Genomic DNA, 20549 nt, shown 5'->3' on the forward strand with positions numbered 1-20549 from the left:
GAAGGAAGACAAAGTAGACGGCCAGGTTGGAAAGAAAAAAAATCCATAAAGGAATATTTACATTCAATGCTAAGTGATGTCACAAGGATTCAACCTTTTTGTTCTCTTTATGTAAAGTATACACAATTACACGAAATCCTACAGATGCCTGAGGTTCTCCAAATCCATTTCTTCATTTGTTTCTCCCCGACTTCTTTATACAACCAGATAGTGGAAAGAGCCAAGTAATGTGCACAGTGAAATTCCTACTGCAGAGTAGGTAAAGGTATCACTACTCAGCAATGTACTGTGCTATTCGAAGAATGGTAAGTGTTTTCCTCTCTACCCAGGACGCAAGTTCTTGCTCCTTCTGTGGGATGTGATCTTAGCTTCCTTCTTTGGACAAAGCCAATCCAGAGCACACTGCATCACCACACTCATTTATCAAGAAAAGGCCAATATCTAATATATGTGAAAACAAAACATGAAGATATATGGCATTATTTCCCTTTGTGCACAAAAACAAAAGTTTTTTTCCAAGTTCATGATTTTTCTACCAAAGAAAACCAATTTTTACCTTTACTCTTTAATAAAGAAGACAATTATCTACTACTGAACCTGAACTCCCAGCTCTAGCTCTTTATTTCTTTCCTTCTTATGATTAAATGTATTTGGTTCCATTTTTCCACCTGTAAAATGGACATATGGCTTGATGCTTTCTCTTAGTAGCACAGAAAATTCTATATGAATAATTACTACAGAAAACCATTCAAAACAAACATATAAATACATATGCAATTATTCTCTCATTTAAAATCTTTTGGTCATTCATTCTCCAAAAGGTCAGTTCTATTCTGTGGAGGTGTGTAACACTTGTGTAGTACTTTGGGGGTTACAAAATGCTTTCTAAACATTTGCTCTCAGTAAACCATATTAAGGGCTAGATGGCTTTACTTTAAGCACTGTTTTTCAAAGTATCAGCATTACCTACATCAGCTAGGGTGTTTGTTTAAAAGGAAAGTGCCTGAGCCCCAAGTCAGACTAGTTTCCATTATCTATTATATTAGGAAAGAAAATGTTCCTAACTGACAGGTGACTCTGCCTCTATGGCACTTTCCTTCCCTCCCCCTCTCCCTCGAACATAGATTACTGTGTGGAACCGTCCTTCACTCGCCATCACCGCCCTCTTCTGCTTTCATTCTAAGGAAAAGGAAACAGAACTATGCTTAAAGGAAAAAGCAGATTCTGTGTTAGGCATACTCCTTTTAAGCTGAAGAAAGAATCCTAAAACCTCCCAGACCTCAATAACCTCTTAAGTTTTTAAAAAAGATTTCCTGCTGCTTGCTGGCTTCAAACAGTCTGACCAATCAGAAAGACAAAGGCTTGGGAGAAAAATCAGGCTAAGACACAGGGAGTATTCAGAAAGAAATCAAGGAAGAAAGACTTGATATTATTAAATATTGGTAAAACCACTGAAGTATGCATTGTAAAAACCCCAAGAATATAGAATTCTAAAAAATAGGCTTGTGGTTAAAATAGTTTGACATTATAAGAATTTTTAATTATGTTCCTTAATCTTGGTGACAGATCATAGATCTCCTTTACTCAAACAGTAACTGCTTGTACAACACTTTTCATAATCTTTTAAAAACTATTTTTAAATTTTTTTCATAAGTCATTTGACAGTTCCACTTAGCTGAAATGATGCAGCCTACATTTTATGAAGTAAATGTCATTAAATATTTCTGTGTTCATATAATTTTTGTGTTTAAACCCAAAATAATCAAGTAATGGGACATCATCTTTTATGTCATATGAATACTACCAATTAAATCGCTGTAGTCAAAAAATCTCTGTAGTCATGTAGTTATAAAGAACTGAGATTTTCATTTAAAAATGTTCTAGTAGCTGGGCACAGTGGCTCACACCTGTAATGCCAGCACTTTGGGAGGCCAAGGTGGGTGGATCACTTGAGGTCAGGAGTTTGAGACCAGCCTGGCCAATATGGTGAAACGCCATCTTTACTAAAAATACTAAATACAGGCACACGCCTGTAATCCCAGCTACTTGGGAGGCTGAGGCCGGAGAATCACTTGAACCTGGAAGACGGAGGTTACAATAAGTGAAGATCGTGCCACTTTACTCTAGCCTGGGTGACAGTCTGTAATCCCAGCTACTTGGGAGGCTGAGGCCGGAGAATCACTTGAACCTGGGAGACGGAGGTTACAGTAAGTGAAGATCGTGCCACTTTACTCTAGCCTAGGTGACAGAGTGAGACTCTGTCTCTAAATAAATAAAGTTCTAGCATTCAAAGAAGCTTTAGCAACTAAATTAAGTAAAACTAAGCTAAGAAAAGACATTAAGTAATGGCTGTTTAATTTTTATTATAAGAAATACATAAAAATAATAGAACACAAGTCTGAACACAAATGTAATTATATTAAGAGGAAAGAGCCAGTTTCAATACACTTTGTATGGTATCATTTTGTAAAAAGATGACTACTACATAGAGCTATTATGAGCTACATGTGTAAAGAAAAAACTTGAAGGCTATCTGCTGATAGTGGTTTATCTCAAAATGGTAAAATTACATTATTTATTTTTACTTATGTTTTATGTCTTCTGAATTGCATTTATAATTAGCATATATTACTTTTATTAAAAAAACAAGTAATCCTTGTTTCAAGAGAAGCAACGAGTAAAAGCCAAAATCTTCAACAAGAAAATGAAGCTGGTATTGTCATGTATACACACACATTTCTCACTGTGAGATACAGTAACCAGTATTTGGAAGCAAGATGACCAGTAAGCAAAATAAGTTCTTCTTATTTCTAGCTTGAACATTTATTTTTATGTCCTAATCATACTTAATGCATTTTCTTTACATAAACATAAACCAAACACTTTCCTTACAGATTTTTTTCTATACACATGTACACATACATATACACACCTGAGAGCATTTAGAAGACCTTCTACACTATTAGGAGGTTGGTCCTTAAGAACTTTGATACAACCTTTCATCTAAAGAAGAAAACAGAAAAAGTCAAACCGCCATTTTTTTCATGTAACATTCCTTCTCAAAATAGTAAAATAAATCAAGACCACAACTACGGAACCCAAGAGATTACATACTGTGTCAAATTAATTATTCTTAGAACAGAAAAAACCCAACCTAAGTGTTATTATTCTCACTTAGTGAAACAAACTTTTTCAGAACAAAATCAGCCAAACTAAAAATTCCACACATGCAATGAAAAACTAAGGGTTTGCTAAGGGGAGACTTCCTGCAAAAGGTGCTGAGCGGCAATTCAAAGGACAGAATGAATATGCTAGTAAGGAAAAGAGGAGCTTTCAGGCAGAAAAATCCCATGGCATAAAGTATCACACAGAGGACAGGTAGGAATTTTTCAGGGCTGGAACTGGAGGTACAGAGAAGTTGAAAGCCAGGATGAGTCATATAGAACTGTTATGCCTGGCAGCAGGGGCCTCTTATAGATCATTTTAAAAGGTAATGACCTGATGACGATGGTATTTAAGATTTATTAGCCTGGTTACTGTGAAAAAAGCATGGTATAGCAGAAGCACAGGCTTTAGAAGCCAGAGAGATGGGGGTTCTACCATTCTCTAGCAATTTTTTTCTTTGAGAAGAAGTCTCGCTCTGTCGTCCAGGCTGGAGTGCAATGGCATGTTCTCGGTTCACTGCAACCTCTGACTCCTGGGTTCAAGCGATTCTCTCACCTCAGCCTCCCAAGTAGCTGGGCTACAGATGTGTGCCACCACGCCCAGCTAATTTTTGTAGTTTTTTTTTTAGTAGACATGAGGTTTCACCATGTTGGACAGACTGGTCTTGAATTCCTGACCTCAGGTGATCTGCCCACCTCGGCTTTCCAAAATGCTGGGATTACAGGCGTAAGCCACTGCGCCCAGCCTACTGGCAATTCTATTACTGAATCTGCTAAACTTTAGTTGCCCTGTCAGTAAAGGGGAGATGACACTTAACATCCTAAGAGTATTTTCAGAGTCACAAGAGAGAACAAATATAAAATCCTGGGACATGGAAACCATACAGTAAATATTAACTAATTTCTCTTTACATAGGAAGTGTGGCTAGCAATCAGTAATCGAGATCCGAAATGCTAAGATAATAAAGGGAAACAGGAAGACAATTCTCATCAAACATTAATGAACTAGACATGAGAGGATGGGGAAAGAAACTACAAAGTAGATAAATTAGAAAACTATTTCTAATACAAACTTTTACAGAGAGAAGAAAAGTAGAAACCCAACTACAGTCATAAATTATTATGACTGTGTAGGGGAGGGAAAATACAGTAAGTTTTCATCTTTTTCCACTGGAGCACCACTACTGGCTATCTTTTTAATTTTAAGATAGGGTCTCTCTCCCTCACCCAGACTGAATGCAGCGGTGTGATCGTGGCTCACTGCAGGCTCGAACTCCTGGGCTCAAGGGATCCTTCCACTTCAGCCTCTCAACATAGCTGTAACTACCAGTATGTGCTATGACACCTGCCTAATTTTTTCTTTTTTTGTAGAAATGGGGGTCTCACTATGCTGCCCAGGCTGGTCTTGTACTCCTGGGCTCAAGTGATCATCCCACTTCAGCCTGCCAAAGTGCTTGGGCTACAGGCACGAGCCAGCATGCCCGGCAGCACTACTGAATTTTTATATGCATTTTGAAATAAACATTTTTATTTGAAATGGCCTTTGGCCAAAGGAATTAAAGGTCATGATTCAAACTTATATCTAATTATGTATTTATATTGCCAAATATGTAGTAGGAGCCTTCCAGAAGGTACTCAATAGACAATGCAGTCACATCCTTCAATCATTCTACTCCACCTGAACACAGGCCACAGAAAATACAGCATGAGCACAGAGGAGATGAAAGCCCACCACTTCACAAACTATAAATCTGAGTTTTATGACAGTTCAGCTTGCTGGCTCTTATAAAAGCCTATGGTTTCCATGGAGAAACTTGTTTGAAATTATTTATATAAAACAATAAATAACTTACATCAATTTTGGAAGTTTTAGCAAATGCTCCCACTGGATGTACGTGGTCATAGAGTATTATGACGCCCACCATTACCCTCAAGCAGAATGACACTGTCTCTTCATTTGTAAATCTGCTTCTGTATTCCCTGAAGGGTAGATAAGATATGCATGGAAGAAGTGCATTACAAAATTCTTTAAAAAAACAAACCAAAAAAAAACCTCTTCTAAAATATTTTATTCAAATTTCTATCAATTAGTTTAATGCAGTAAGTTCACAAGTAGCTACACTGATACCTTCAAATCTTATGTCTGTTTTCCTTTCCACATCAACCCCCTGAAAGAGATACAAAATTCTTTAATGAGCTGATGCAACTTTCAGCTGATGCTGACTTGCCCCTTTGATCTTTAAAAAGGGATACTAATGTTATACCCCTTACTCCACAGTGAGATCCCTAGAGAGATGAGAAGGTGGTGAGTGGGAACAGTCATCATCCATGTATTCTGGTTTCTATAATATTTGCACCAACATTAGTGTGTTACTCTGCTGCTTGACTAATAGCAACAATTTCAGAGAAATCGAAGTAGTCCCTAAGTAAAAGGTTGGGAATGGGTGCTATGTAAAGGCTGCTACTACTTTTGAGGAAAAAAAAGTCACTAGCTTAATAGAGCAAGCAGGTTTGCTATTTAGGGGCTAACTTAATCTAAACATATTTTTAGTATCACTGGATTTCAATTTTACTAAAACTCAATCATATTCTTCTCTCATTTGAGAAAAAGAAAATTAAACTTTTACCTACATATAGAAGGCAGTATATCATAGCAGAAAGAGTAGAGAACCAGGATAGAGACATCCAAGCATATGGATGGTGTCCCTTCATTTGCCAGGACCTCACTCCCTGAAACTGGGGGTGGGGGAAGGAAGAGGATTATGAGGATAGTTGCCTTCCTATTTCCTAAGGTTTTCCAATGAGATGATGTACAGTATAGTGCTTTGGATCATTGTTTATGTGGTCCTTCATTGACCAAAACGTCATTATGCAGCACATGACTGTATTTATTATTATAGAATCCAGGAGAGAACCTTTCTGCCTGCTAACAGGAAAAAATCCAGCCAGGACACATTGTGTCATACATCATAAATGCTTTAGAGAGGAGAGAGAAAAAGAAGAGAATTCAGGTTTGTGTTGAAAAAAAAGAGTGACAACTAATAATTGAGAGAAAGAAGAGATAAAGAGAAGAGTAATTCCAGCCCTTTGGCAAAAGAATAAGATTATTCTCTAAATATGGAAAAAGAATGTTTATGGTAAGTATAACCAAGGAGCTTTCAAGCTCTTCTCCTAGATCCCAGCCACAAAAAAGCCACTACATTTCTGTCTGAGAAGAGAACTAAGAGTTTAAGTCAGTCTGACTGGTCTGAGGTACCTGAAGACCAACTCTATTTTATACTTAACCAGAAGGTACATTAAGTGGCCAAATTATTTTAAGTTTGTTCATATATTAATATTCAATATTTGGAATATACTTACTTTCCACCTTCCAGATAAAACATGTTCATATATGAACATGTTTTGAAATATCAGTCATCTCAACAGCACTGTTAAAGTGAAAAAGATCAGCTGATACTCACGGTGTTTCCAGCATGACTCTGCATACACTAGCCATGGTGCTTAAACAATCTGTGGTATTTTCTATTGGTAAATTTTTATTCTGTAGAAGTATATGAAGAACAAAAAAAGTAAAAGTAACAAACAGGTATTAGTTAAGCATAATTCAAAAAACAGTTATTACTTAGCATAATACGAAAACTTAGCAACTTTAAAACCTGGTTCCTACTCCTAATTTCCTAAATAATGCACTAGACTCTAAGCAACCGTTCCAAGCACTGGAGATACAGCTATGAGCAAGACAGCGAGGACAGTACTCTTCTGAAAGGCTCTTGCATTCTAGCTGTGTAAGAACAACTCCAACAATGCAGAGAGGGGGTCGAAGGTGTAGAGTTTTATCGGCTATGCAATAGTTGGATTTTATCCTAAGAGTACTAGGAAGTCACTGGGAACATTTTATGTGGAGGAGGGAGGGAAAATGGTTTATGTTTTAAGATTACTTGGCTGCTCTATGGAGAAAGGATTATATTGGGGCAAGAGTGGAAAAAATAAGAATGGTCAGGACATGAATGCAGTAATCCAGAAGAGAAGTCCGATGTGGCTGGTGGCAAGAAAATAATAAGTTTTCAGATTCATGATATATTAATATTTTGGAGGGAAAGCCAACAAGACTGTTCGATGGAATACATGTATGGAGTGAGGTACGGAAAGGAATTTAAGATGACATAACTTGTAGGTTTTCGCCTGCACTGGTACTATTGAGAGAGAAAAAAAAAAACAAAAGAAAGGGCAGGGTTGCAAAAGGCAACCCAGAGTTTGGTTTGGCCGTGCAGTTGACCATCCCTCCAGAGACACTGCAAATAGGTGGACAGGTGTGCACACGTGGGCCTCGGAAAAAAGTCAGGACTCAACACATACATGTGGGAGTCTGTTGGCTTCAAGATGGTATTTAACGTCTTGGGCTTGCTGAGATCACGTCTGCATCAGGGGGACGGGTAACAACACAAAGAATACCTGCCTAGGCAATGCTTACCTCTGATACAAATTTTGTTGTGGCATCACTCAAGGTTTTCAGCATTGGAGTTGCCTCTGCATAAAACAAAGACATTCGATTTGCCAATTCATTATTTACTTCGTTTTCTCCTTCTGCCTGTAGGGAAGGTAAAAGCACCTGATGTTAGTTCACAAATTATTACGTAAAGTAACAATTATAAAAGAACCCAGACAGAGTGCCTGCCTCAATTACATTTTTGACCCTCATGTATACATAATACTGAAATATTCTTTTTTTTAAAAAAAAAAAAAGACTACAAATGATCTGAAGCACTTTTTTTTTAAAAAAAGATTAACTCTTCAAAAATATTTTAAATGATATTAAGGAATTAAATAAAACCTTGATGAACTGTCTACTATATACAAGAGATTCTAAATGTTATGGAGGACAGAAAAATGATTATAAACGTGTTCCCTGTCCTCCATTACAAACAGTAAGTATTCATACAACATCCACGGTAAGATTCTAACAGGTGATGACAGAAAAAGGGAGTCGGAGAACATTAAGTTGGACTAGAAGAAACTAAGAACTCACAGAAGAACAGTTAGGCTTTTGCAGGGGATACTGGGCAGGTAAACAAGGTATTCCAATCTGGCAGGGGAAAGAGCATGGTTTCATATGACTCCCTAGAGAGTAATTCAGCATATTCAGTAATTGAGCATAATAAGGGGCAGCAATCAAGGCAAGATACAGGTTGGGGTCAGACTACAGAGTGCTTTAAATGCTAGCTTAAGTTCGTATTTTTCTTCTATGTAGAATGGGGAGCCATTTAGAGTGTTTGATAAAAGGAATGACAACTAAGCCGATTTCCCAAGAAAATTAACTGATGATAGTGGGTGGGCTGTACCAAAATGGAAAAAGACGGTAGGTCAGAAAATGAGTTATGCTGTGTAGAATGACTGCCAGAAAGAGTGAGAATTAGGCTCTCTATTGGAATAGCAGGAGGGGGAGATGAAAAGGAGGATGGAGAAGACATTTCAGAGGTATTTCAGTTGAAAACAAGTGGCTTTTACCTGTAATTATTGAGGGTAAAAGGGAGAACTAAGATGACTAATGTCTTTGGCCTTAAGTGATGGCAAGGATGGCTATAGTATAGGATTGGCTGCTTTGCTTTTATCTCATTTTACATGGTGGGTATGAAAAAGACAGATGTTAAGGTCAGCCTCACACCAGCAACTGGTCTATGCAAAATCAAATTGATGCAAATTACAATGTTTCATAAAGAGAAATCTTTTCCTCCAACTCAGTGCCTTAGTGCAAGTACTTCCTAAAATATTTTGTCAAGGTAAAAGAAAATAAATGATTGTCTTTGATATATGTATTTTTAAATCTCTTATGGCACTTGTCACTTCTTACACAGTTACAGTATTTCTCTATTAAACTATCTACTTGAAACAAGGGTTGATGTTTGAAAATTTTCAGACCAATTATCACCATGAAGGTTCTCAGAATACATAGAGAACAACTTAATATTTTCTTCTGCGCTGGTTTTACTTAAGGTATTTAGTTCCTTGGAGGTAGAAAAGTAATAAACAGCTTAAGAGGAGGATAGTAAGAAGTTAACAGACCTAAAGAAGCCAGAAGAGATGCTATACTAGCCAAGGAGCAGACAACAGCCATTTTCTCAAACAGCCACACCAGGCACTGATGTGCTAATAGGCCATGACCTCACTATCGCCTCTTGTCACCATTAATTTCTTGGAGGAAAACTGACTTGTGTTCAAGATTTCTCTCCAAGAAATTAACCCACATCAACTTCTCTACAAGGCTCTTCCATTCTAAGAATATGGAGACAAAAAACTCCTAACCACGAATTCACAAAATTTCTGTACAGTTAAAGAGAGTACATCGAGAAATTTTATAAGTATTAATGTTATACAGAAAAGAAATTTTGTTGAAGTAGTTGTGGGAATTTAAGAGACTGTGAAGAAAAACAGGTAAACACCATATGGTTTGTTACAGTTTGCTCTTTCCTCCTACAGCCGTGGCTGCCCATAATTACTAACTTTATTACTAGCTTTAACACTAGCTGAATGAACAAATAAAAGAATAAAATGAACAGACTGAGTGTTAAGTTATTCTTATCATCCCCCTAATTCAAAGCATTAACTTACCGGTACATTGTTAATCCTCATACGACTCAATGTTCTTCTGTAATAGCTGAAATCATTCTGTATGGCAGGATTTGTCATCTGAAGAAGACATTTGTGAAGAAAAATGTATTATGTACTAAATGCTAATGTAAAAAATTAAGTGAAAAATCTTTAGTTTTAACTAGTAAAAAACAGTCCCTAATTTATACTATCATTTTAAGAACTAGAACTGGTATAATCCAAGATGGGTTATAACTGTATTCAGTTCTGACTGAACATATAAAACAAAAGACTGTTTTTCAGTCACAGGCAATATATCTTCCCTTTTCAGTAATTTCAGGTAATGTACCAAAAGATTGTTTATAAAATAAACAAAACCAAAAACGACTATTTAGGCACTTGTTTTTAGTTATTACAATAGAAGTATGTAGATATGGTCAACAAAGCAATCCTCACACTAGAATTTTACATACAAATCTGACTGTGATACAATCATAAAATTGTGAAGTTTGAATCCAGCTCTTCCATTTTCTAGACAGGGTACCAGGGACCCTGAAAAATCAAAGGACCTGCCCAGTATCCCATGACTGGGGTTACTGTGACAGAGTGTAAACTGGAACTCAGGTCTCTCAGTACGAGACCTAGTGCTTATTCCTTTACGTTCACTCTTGTTAACAACAAAGCATTTATAGTTCCAAACACTATTAACAATGACAGAGAAAAAAAGAAACAGAAAGAAAACAAGAAAGAGAGAAAGGAGGAAGGGGAAAAGAAGAAATTTTAGCATCATTTTCATATAAAAGAATGTTGAAAATCGTGGGTGGGTGAGCAGAAAAGAATAATTATTAGAAAAGAAGCTCAACGTTTCGTTTCAGAGATAATTTTTAAACAAAGTTAAATGAAGACTGCTAAAGCAGGTGGATCACCTGAGATCAAGAGTTCAAGATCAGTCTGGCCAACATGGCAAAACCCCGTCTCTAATAAAATAAGATGTTAGCTGGGCATGGTAGCGCATGCCTGTAATCCCAGCTACTCGGAGGTTGAGGCGGGAGAATCGCTTGAACCCAGGAGGCAGAGGCTGCAGTAACCTGAGACCATGCCCCTGCACTCCAGCCTGGGTGACAGAGCAAGACTCCATCTCCAAAAAAAATAAAAAGATTGAGACTGAATACTCAATAATTTGGTCTTTGCCATATATCAAAAGACCAGTCATAATTTCTAAATCCAGTTTCCCATTTTTATTAAAGTCTAGTAGTCATTATTTAAATACATTTTAACAAGGTTTCCCAGCTCTTCCTCCTAGTACTCACTAAAAGATTCATGCTTTTCGTAACAATCAGGGCCAATAGATAATTCTACCTTGAGTTCATCAAACCGGAGTGTGAAATGAAGAATTTCTGCAAACTGTTTAGCGAGAGCCTGCTCTCGCTCTAGATGCTGGGTGGGAGAATACGGGGTACTTGTTAAGGCTCCCAGAAGACCTCTTAATGCTGCTTCTAAAGAAAAAAATTGATAAGAACATTAAGTTGTTTGTATCTGTGTGATATTTATTAAAAAGTGAACAATTCATAAATATTAATTCCCAGAAAAGTTCTCTTTAAAAACCAGATGATCTAAATATAATCAAAACTAATTAAGAAGTTTAAATGTTGCCACTGTTAATGTACTGCATACATTTTGAATACTGTTTAACAGAATAAAAACCTTAAAGGGACTAATTCAAGGGTTTACAATTCTGTAAACCCAGATTGAAAATAGTGCAGAAGTGAATTTGAATTAAACACCAGGATCAAAGGGCAAATTTTATATTGCTTTAATCATTTCCCATAGTGTGGAATTTGGTTTTATGAAATGGTATTTATTACCTACAACTGAGTAACTTCTTCAGTGGCACTGTGTCCACACTGTCTGTATATGCCTATGAATCTATTACCAATTTCTCATACTTTGAATATGTCATTTATTCATAAACACAAATTGTTTTCCTTCAGCTACTAAAGAGAACAAAATATGTATTTCAATAAGTTTCTTGTCTTAGAACTTGGTATTTCAAGACTACAATATAAATATTCTAATTCATTACATGAGCAAAATGGTCCCTTTGAAATTAAGTGCTACTTATGGAATGCCAGACTAATAAATACTGTGTTTGATAATGGAAATACTAATATTTCGCTTCAAAAAGCCACATAAACTAATTCAGTTACAGATCACAGAACTGGAAACTAATGCTAGATTCTGGTCAGAGAAAATAAGAGCTTACAGAGTTAAACTATGATCTGATGTTAATAAATGTCAGATTAATAAACAAATATTAATGATTAATTTAAAATTTTATGTCAAGTCATCAGCTCATAACTTAAATGATTTTCACTATCAGCTATGACATGGTCACTGCAGATGGATCAAATGAGTTTCAAAGAGCTTAGAGCCCAAAGTTATAGCTAGTAAATGCCAGGTACTTCTGATTCCAAAGCCCTATTCTTTCCACCACAATAAACTGTCTCTGAAAGAAAGCAATATTGTACGTAGCCTTCTGTAACCTTATAAAACATTAACCTCCTGATTACTACCAATAATATCAATTACTTCTGTAACCTCATAAAACATTATTGATTAAAAACAATAGTAGGTACTTCTTATGCGTTTGATATACACCAGGTACTGAACTAGATACTTCACCAACATCATTTCTCATCCATAAAATTACTCCAAATGACAGCTATTATCCTTTTTTTTTTCCAGTAAGTCAGAAAACATATTGACTGGCTACCCTGTGCCAAGCACTGGGAAATGGATATAGACAGACATGCTCCCTGTGCCTATATGGAGCTTTATTATATAGAGAAAAGGCAGACAAATGACTACAGTTGTGATATGTGCTGAAAAGCAATACACAGTACAGTGTAAAGGTATAACAGTAAGACCTCACCTAATGGAAGGCCCAGGAAAAGATTTCCCTGAATAAGTGACTCCTGGACTGAGACTGAAGTATATAGCAAGGATGAACATGAGCCTGCAGACAGAAAGGCAGGGAGCCAGACCCTGAACCAACAAGAGCATGACATACTTGAGGAACTGCAAGACCACCAGTGCAGAGGGAATACAGAGGACAAGGAGGAGGATAACCAGAACTAAGATAATACACATGATTTGTGTACCACATGAAGTAGTCTGGCCTTGGCATCCTAACCTCCCTGGAGAAATCATTTAAGCAGAGGAGTGGCATTATCAGATAGCATTTTAAAACGCTACTTCATTTGCATTGTGGAGCCATGGATTGTAAGGGTATGGATGGTGTATCGAGGTATAATGGTGGATGTGAAGAAGATCAATTAAAATTCAAACATTTGGGTTTTTAAAAAATGGTTTACTTCTCCCCAAGATTCATTCCATCTGTTGGTGTTAAGCAGAAAACAAAGTAAAAGAGACACAGAACAGAAAAAAAATTGTTTACAAAATGTTATTATAGTCTGTTAAAAGAAAAAAAGAAAACTGCATTTGCCTAAACTTTATCAAGTCTCAGGGTTAATTTCAGCCTCCAAGTTCTCTACCACTTTTGGGATTAGAGTCAGGTCACCTGGCTCAGTTGGGATGGTCGGTGACCAGCAGTTGCATAACTTTTGTTTATGAATGGCTGAGACGCTCAATGGTAGATCTACAACGAAAGGGAAATTCAAGATGATCAATCTGCTAATCTGCCTTTGAAGCAGCTAGATCAGCCTCACCCTGCAAGCCTGTGCTGGCACAAGTCAATCCCACTAGCCTACAATGCTCTGTCTCAAGAGAGAAACTGGAGACAAAGAACCCCACAGAAAGTATCCCAGAGGTCTCCGGATGAGTTAGAAAGAAAGAGAGGACAAAGACAAGATGACCTAGGGATTGGACTTGGATGAAGCTCCTAAAACAAAATCATGTGATTATGATTTTTTAAAAAGCACATGACCAGGAGAAAATTAATGGTCTATTAAGCCGCCAAATCTGGAAGAACTAAAGGAAGCTGACAGATGAATGTGGGAGCCAAAACCATACAAGAAGGTTGCAAGGAAAAGACAGCTAGATGGAATGATTAAGATCACAAATCAGTCCACAAGCTAGGACAGGGAAGAGTAAGTAGATGACTAGGAAGAGGCGGTCCCTGGAGAGAGTTTCTCTTTACAGACAACAGCCATTTATTCTTACCAACTGCTATCTATCTACTCTCAGATCCCCAGAGGAGAAACCAAGGACATGGACTGTAGAGGATTTAAGACAACCGAGAGTTATGACCCCAAGTAAGGTGGGCCTTTGGGGCCTTTAGAATACATTTTGATAAATTCAGACCAGCAAAAAGAAGCTAACATGTTGGAGGGACTTACTCATTATGACCCTTGGAGGAAGTCCCTAATGTAAGCCCCTAAAGCATGAGGAAGACTGAGGAGAGACAAAGCAGTTTGGCTACTGCCTGAGCATACAACCTTCTTTTTCAGCTGCCTCAACAGGAGGGGCTCGACAGCCTCAGACCAAAACAAGCAAGTACAGCAAGTTTCCCAGGGCAGTACGGTTAAACCCTGGCAGCAAAACTGATCTTCAAATTAGGCAGGTAATCCTTCCTCTGTCCCATTATAAATATGCAAACTGGCAAGGGATCAGGGTCCATCTTCTGAAGTGTAACCCATGGTTTATCTGTAGTGCTCAGACCAAGAATCCCTCTCCTTAGAACTACAAGATTCTGAAGGACCATGTGCATCTTCATAGTTGCATAGTGCTCCATGGTGCTGCATGTGCTGGGACAGCACCCATGATGGGACATATACAACAAGACCAATTAATTTCCATGGTAAAAATATAACATTTAAGTCCAACTAGTTTGGCCTATTTTACAATTATTCTGTTTATTGGGATATGCTAAAAGACCAAGATGAGCTTGAACAGCACCTGAGCACCACCGAAAACCTGCATAAGAAAAGCTGTCTGTAGTAGACAAGACAACCAAGACGAAAAAGCCAGGCTGACTCGGTTATAAAGCACAAAGCTACAGACTATACGGATACTTGACTGAAAGACAAATACTGAAAAAGAACTAATTCTAAAATCGGGGAAATAAATTAAGTTCTTACTTCCAGTAAGAAAAAGATAATTTACACAATCATTTCTACCCAAACTATTGTCTGGGTTAACATGACATTTAATAGGCTGTACTGCAGCTAAAGGAAAAATAGCAATTGTCTTACTTTCTTTTTTAGAACATAAGCGCATTTTTTTTTTTGAGGCGGAGTCTCGCTCTGTTGCCCAGGCTGGAGTGCAGTGGCACGATCTCAGTTCACCGCAGCCTCTGCCTCCCGGGTTCAGTGATTCTCCTGCCTCAGCCTCCCAAGTAGCTGGGACTATAGGAATGCGCCACCACACCTGGCTAAGAACATAAGCATTTTCAAAAAATGGAACTTCAACTTTGGAAGTTACAAACACAAGTGGCCAAGTGGCAAATATCAATAAACAGAGTAAGATATTAAAAAATATGAAGCAATAAAACTTACTACAAACTAGGAAGCACAGGTCCTAACTAATGGAGACAGAAATGGTTTGCCATGTGGTTCTGGCTAACATGCACATCAATTATTACTGTTGGAGGCTTAAAAGAAAAAAAAAAACATACAGTGACCAAGTGTGAAATCTGGCAACTAATTAGAAATTTTTACAATTATGTGGGCCAGACAAATTACATCTCAAGTCTAAATTCAGCCTTTGGGTCTCCAGTATGACTTCAGTCTTATAATATATATCTCCCCTGGTTTCTGGCTTAGGTATTTAAAAAACAAACAATCACAGTATAATTTTCTTATGATTAATTTGTAACATGTTCATACATTTCAAAAATTCATACTATACAGAAGTATGTGCTAAGAAATTAACTACATTCAAATCATCCTAATTTCTGACACACACCTATACTATTCCTCCCCTGTGCCTATACGTATACAAAATAAAGTGCTTCACATTTACATCTTTAAAATCACACAAGGAGCTAACTGGCTAAATCTTACCTGCTCTGCCTCCTCCTCCTACAAAAAAGAGAGTTACAATTTTGCTCACTCATAATGCAGACACAATTTTGACTTCGAATAATTTTTCCCAAGCAAGGGAAAAAGCAAACTGTTTTAAATTCTTTTGGCTTTAATAACTCCCTAGACAATGTTGAGTATATCATTAGCTTTCTATTTCTTTCTTTCTCGAGACAGAGTCTCGTTCTGTTGCCCAGGCTGGAGTACAGTGGTATGATCACAGCTCACGGCAGCCTTGACCTCCCGGGCTCAGGTGATCCTCCCACCTCAGCCTCCAGAGTAGATGGGACCACAAGTATGTGCCACCACATTCAGCTATTTTTTTTTTTTTTTAAAGAGATGGGGTTTTGCCATGTTGCCCAGGCTGGTCTTGAACTCCTGAGCTCAAGCAATCTCCCAACCTCAGCCTGCAAGTGTTGGGATTACAGGCATGAGCAAGCACGCCCAGCCTATTTCTCATCTTCTACAGTTTTAGATATATGCGTTGAGCATAACCCGCAAAAAATTTCAAGAAAGTCTCCTTGATTTCTCTGCATGATAAAGGGTCCTACTATGAGAAATCTCTTGGTAGAATGTCTCTCCATCTCTACAGTAAGTCCTTTTCCCAAATATAGAAAACTAATTCTCAAGTCCTTGGTTATTTAAACTTTTGTGTTCTTAAAATCATTGCTAATTATGCTCAGATTCATGTATGTAAAACCACAGAAGATGAGGAAAATAATTTGTGGACAAAAATCGTCTAAATGAACTAAAAGGCCAGGACTGAAGGAAATGATAAGATTACACTGTAATCTTCTAGTCTAACAAGCTTGCTTTACTTAGAAAACAGATTCTAAGCCAAATTCAGCATTATGAACATAAATTACTCTAAACTTCTGGAACTAATAAACATCTTTTTCACTAGGGAAGTCATAATTACAAAACTTTCAACTTACCTAACCTCTGAGAAAATTCGTAAAATTTCTTTAATTTGCCTACTAGTGGAACAACTGCACCCCATGCCTTCTCTTGCAACTTCTCATCTGCTGGATGCTGGATTGCCTTCAAAATCCAAAGAATAAAAATAGTTAATTTTTTAAAAAATCAAAACGGTTCATTTTTACATTAAAATGCAGGTTTTAGCAAACACAGGAAACCCTGGTATAATCTATGAAATACAGAATATTGAACCAGAAGTGTTGACTATTCTTTTTTTTTTTTTTTGAGATGCAGTCTCACTCTGTCTGTCACCCAGGCTAGAGTTCAGTGGCGTGATCTCACCTCACTGCAACCTCCACCTCCCAAGTTCAAGTAACTCTCCTGCCTCAGCTTCCCAAGTAGCTGGGACTACAGGCATGCACCACCATGCCCAGCTAATTTTTTTATTTTTAGCAGAGATGCGGTTTCACCACGTTGGCCAGGCTGGTCTAGAACTTCTGACCTCAGGTGTTACAACCACCTCAGCCTCCCAAAGTGTTGGGATTACAGGCATGAGCCACCGTGCCTAGATGAGCATTGAATATTCTATATTGAGTGCTAAGGGTGAGTTTTCTCAACTCCACAGACACTCCATAGAGGAGAGCTAAGAGCGGGTCTTCTCAATTCCACAGATACTTCAACCTATTATAATACATTCTTATTTATCCTTGCAATAGATAGGAACATAATGAAAATCTTAAAAATGGTCCAATACATTTGTTAAATATATTATGCCTTGGTGCCTAGCAGATCCATAAAAAGAAAATATTTCATATTGTTTCCCATATCACAGACAGAGTCTCTTAGTATTTCTTTGTCAAAGAATTGTTTTAGTAAAAGAAAAAAAAAAAACTCAAAAAGTAAGGCAATAACTGAAGATGCCAACTCTGGGAACAAGCTAAGAAACTTCCAATAATTCAAATTCCAGGGTCCAAACTTGCATTAAGAAAACTACCTACCACTTAAGAACCTAAATCAAGCTGAAACTGTGATTTAAGAATTGTCGGCCGGGCGTGGCGGCTCATGCCTGTAATCCTAATACTTTGGGAGGTCAAGGCGGACAGATCACGAGGTCAAAAGTTCGAGACCAGCCTGACCAACATGGTGAAACCCAGTCTCTACTAAAAATACAAAAATTAACTAGGCATGGTGGTGTGCACCTGTAATCCCAGCTACTCAGCAGGCTGAGTCAGGAGAATCGCTTGAACCTGGGAGGTGGAGGTTGCAGTGAGCCGCTATCACGCCACTGCACTCCAGCCTGGGTGACAGAGCGAGACTCCATCTCAGAAAAAAAGAATTATCACAGCCACTTATTCTCTATAACTAAAATCCTCTTCTACATGCCAACTTTTCTCAGGCTTTCCTGAAGAAGAAAATGAAAACCTAGTTTCAATCTTAAAGGAGAGAGAAAACATAATCTTAATATATATGACTTCTTCTACACTCAGTCTTTCAAATCATTAAGGAATCTTTTCTGAATGTAGAGGTTTATTTCCAAAAATAATATTTTCTTAGCTATATCTTTGCCTATATATGCTTTTCTTACTGCTTTACAGAAGTTAACACATTTTTCAACAACCTGATTTACTTTCACTAACAACTTGAAACAAACTAAGCACACCATCTGAAATTCACAACTAAAGCAGAGGCCTGCTTATAAACATTACCAAGAGGTTATTTGACATATCTTGATATTCCCAAGGCACTAGCACTCTGACTCCAGCTACACAAAAACAAAAAAACAGGAAAGCAAAATAAAATTGAACCCAGACGGATCTAAAGGATGTGTTGAACAAATCGGCTACAAACTGAATTAATGGGCTATATATTGTTTGAGCAATTTACTTTATAAACCTGGCACTATTTTCAAACTGATGTTTTATTCAATATTTTTAAATGATGCTTAAACCCAATAGAAGCCTTCTTTCTCTGAAGAATAAATGTGTTGCAAGAGGCTTTTCTTAGGGATGAAACAAATCTGGGTTAACCTTAACAAAACTGCCTCAGTCTCCACAGTAGCATTTTAAGTTCACATAAAAGTTCCAATGCCACGACTCTATAGAAATCAATGGCTAATAGTCAGTAGGGCTATTTACACTGGTGTACTGTGAAACTGAATGTTACATAAATATGAATTATTAACCTTAATCAATGCTAGGGTGGGAAGCCAGTAAGCTTTAGATAAATACCTTTTTAGTGTGAGGGTAGAAAAAGTCAACTTTAATCAAGCTTTTAAAATACTTATCAATAACACTAATTTGTGACCACTATGAATCCCTTCAGCCACATCAGGGGAAAAGTAGTTGGCTATTTAGAAGTATGCACATCATTCTTGGACCAGTTAGCCTTACAAATAAAAATATCTTGAACCAACCTGCTCCGTCCACTCTCATAGGCTACAGAGAAAAGTCATAATTGAAGTCAATATACGTTCATGGTTTCCAATCGAACCACATGTGTTGTCTGCAGTTATTTTTCTTGTCCTTGTTCAAACTACCCTAAAATCCTTATCATTCCACAAAGCTGGAACATCAGGTATGTGCCAACATCCACATACCACCACAATGCACTGCATTTCTGTTTTTACCATGTTTTTTGGTAGACTAGGCTACTAGCTCCCAGGGTAAATTTGAGTGTGAATGAAATGCAGAAAAGAAATTGCATAATTCTTCTAAATTCTGGATTTATTGGCTTTAATTTAAATGCTGGTTTCTCTAGACCAATTTTTCTCCTATCTTCTCTATGAAATTCAAAAGGCTTGGTTATGAAGTTCTTGAGATCTAAATTTCTTTCTACTAAAAAAAAAAAAATCTTAAACCATACATTTTGATTCTATAGAGGTTGTTCAACTAAAAGAACAAATGTCTATTAAACTAAAAAAAATAACAACAATAAAAAAGCAAATTCATGAATGTTAAAATGTTATTTTCTTCTTTTTTTTTTTTTATTGCATTTTAGGTTTTGGGGTACATGTGAAGAACATGCAAGATTGTTGCATAGGTGCATATGTGGCAGTGTGATTTGCTGCCTTCCTCCCCTTCACCTATATGTGGCATTTCTCCCCATGCTGTATCTCCCCAACTCCCCACCCCCCGCTGTCCCTCCCCTATTTCCCCCCTACAGACCCCAGTGTGTAGTGCTCCCCTCCCTGTGTCCATGTGTTCTTATTCTTCTCACAATATAAAAATGCTCTAGCAAATGTCACCCATTTTCATAACTGGGCAGAGCTAACTATTTCCCTGGCCCTGCCTTGCCTAGATTTAGAACTGAAGACACTGGCTGCTCTCTTATAATAAACATTTTATGGTTCTTCCTCGTACTTCTAAGTTCTTGTCCTCTCACGACAATTTCACTTCTGTTAGATAAGATTTGGGGTCAACACCCATCATAGCCCAACATGCAAAAGGGCACTTAGTAAATGTCAATGGTGAGGTTATTATGGAGCAGGTATAACTCATTTTCAAAAATGTTAAAATTGGCTGGACACAGTGGCTTACACCCATAATCCTAGCACTTTGGGAGGCTGAGACAGAAGGACTGCTTGAGGCCAGGAGTTCAAGACCAGCCTGGGCAACATAGCAAGACCCCATCTCTATTTTTTTTTAAATTTATCAAAAAATGTTAAAACAGTTATAGACATATTACATTAATGGAAAGTACTTATTTCCCTCTAGGTGATCAATCCTAGACAATAAGCATTGTTTATTTAATAGCCTCTATCTTAAATCAAAGTTTATTCTATTTTACAGTGTTTAATAAAATATTAAACTAAAATAATTAATATATAATTGAACATCATTAG

General features: G+C 37.3%; 1 protein-coding gene across 24 annotated transcripts in view; it reads right to left on the bottom strand.

Moving 5' to 3' along the window:
- Positions 1-20549, bottom strand: part of CYRIB (CYFIP related Rac1 interactor B) — a 172348-nt gene that overhangs the window by 2472 nt on the left and 149327 nt on the right. For 23 of the 24 annotated variants that reach the window (XM_064384598.1, XM_064384585.1, XM_064384594.1 and 20 more), the window contains 7 exons: positions 16726-16831; positions 11109-11245; positions 9771-9848; positions 7636-7752; positions 6626-6705; positions 5018-5144; positions 2933-3003 (listed from right to left, as the gene is read on the bottom strand). In XM_064384598.1, coding sequence (XP_064240668.1) covers positions 2933-3003; positions 5018-5144; positions 6626-6705; positions 7636-7752; positions 9771-9848 — 473 coding nt within the window. In that variant the 5' untranslated portion in view covers positions 11109-11245; positions 16726-16831. The remainder of the gene's footprint in view (positions 1-2932; positions 3004-5017; positions 5145-6625; positions 6706-7635; positions 7753-9770; positions 9849-11108; positions 11246-16725; positions 16832-20549) is intronic. The other variant, XM_064384595.1, reaches the window with a different exon arrangement.

This window comes from Aotus nancymaae, unplaced genomic scaffold, assembly GCF_030222135.1.
Source record: "Aotus nancymaae isolate 86718 unplaced genomic scaffold, 86718_ANA_hifiasm-v0.15.2.pri h1tg000036l, whole genome shotgun sequence".
NCBI lineage: Eukaryota > Metazoa > Chordata > Mammalia > Primates > Aotidae > Aotus > Aotus nancymaae.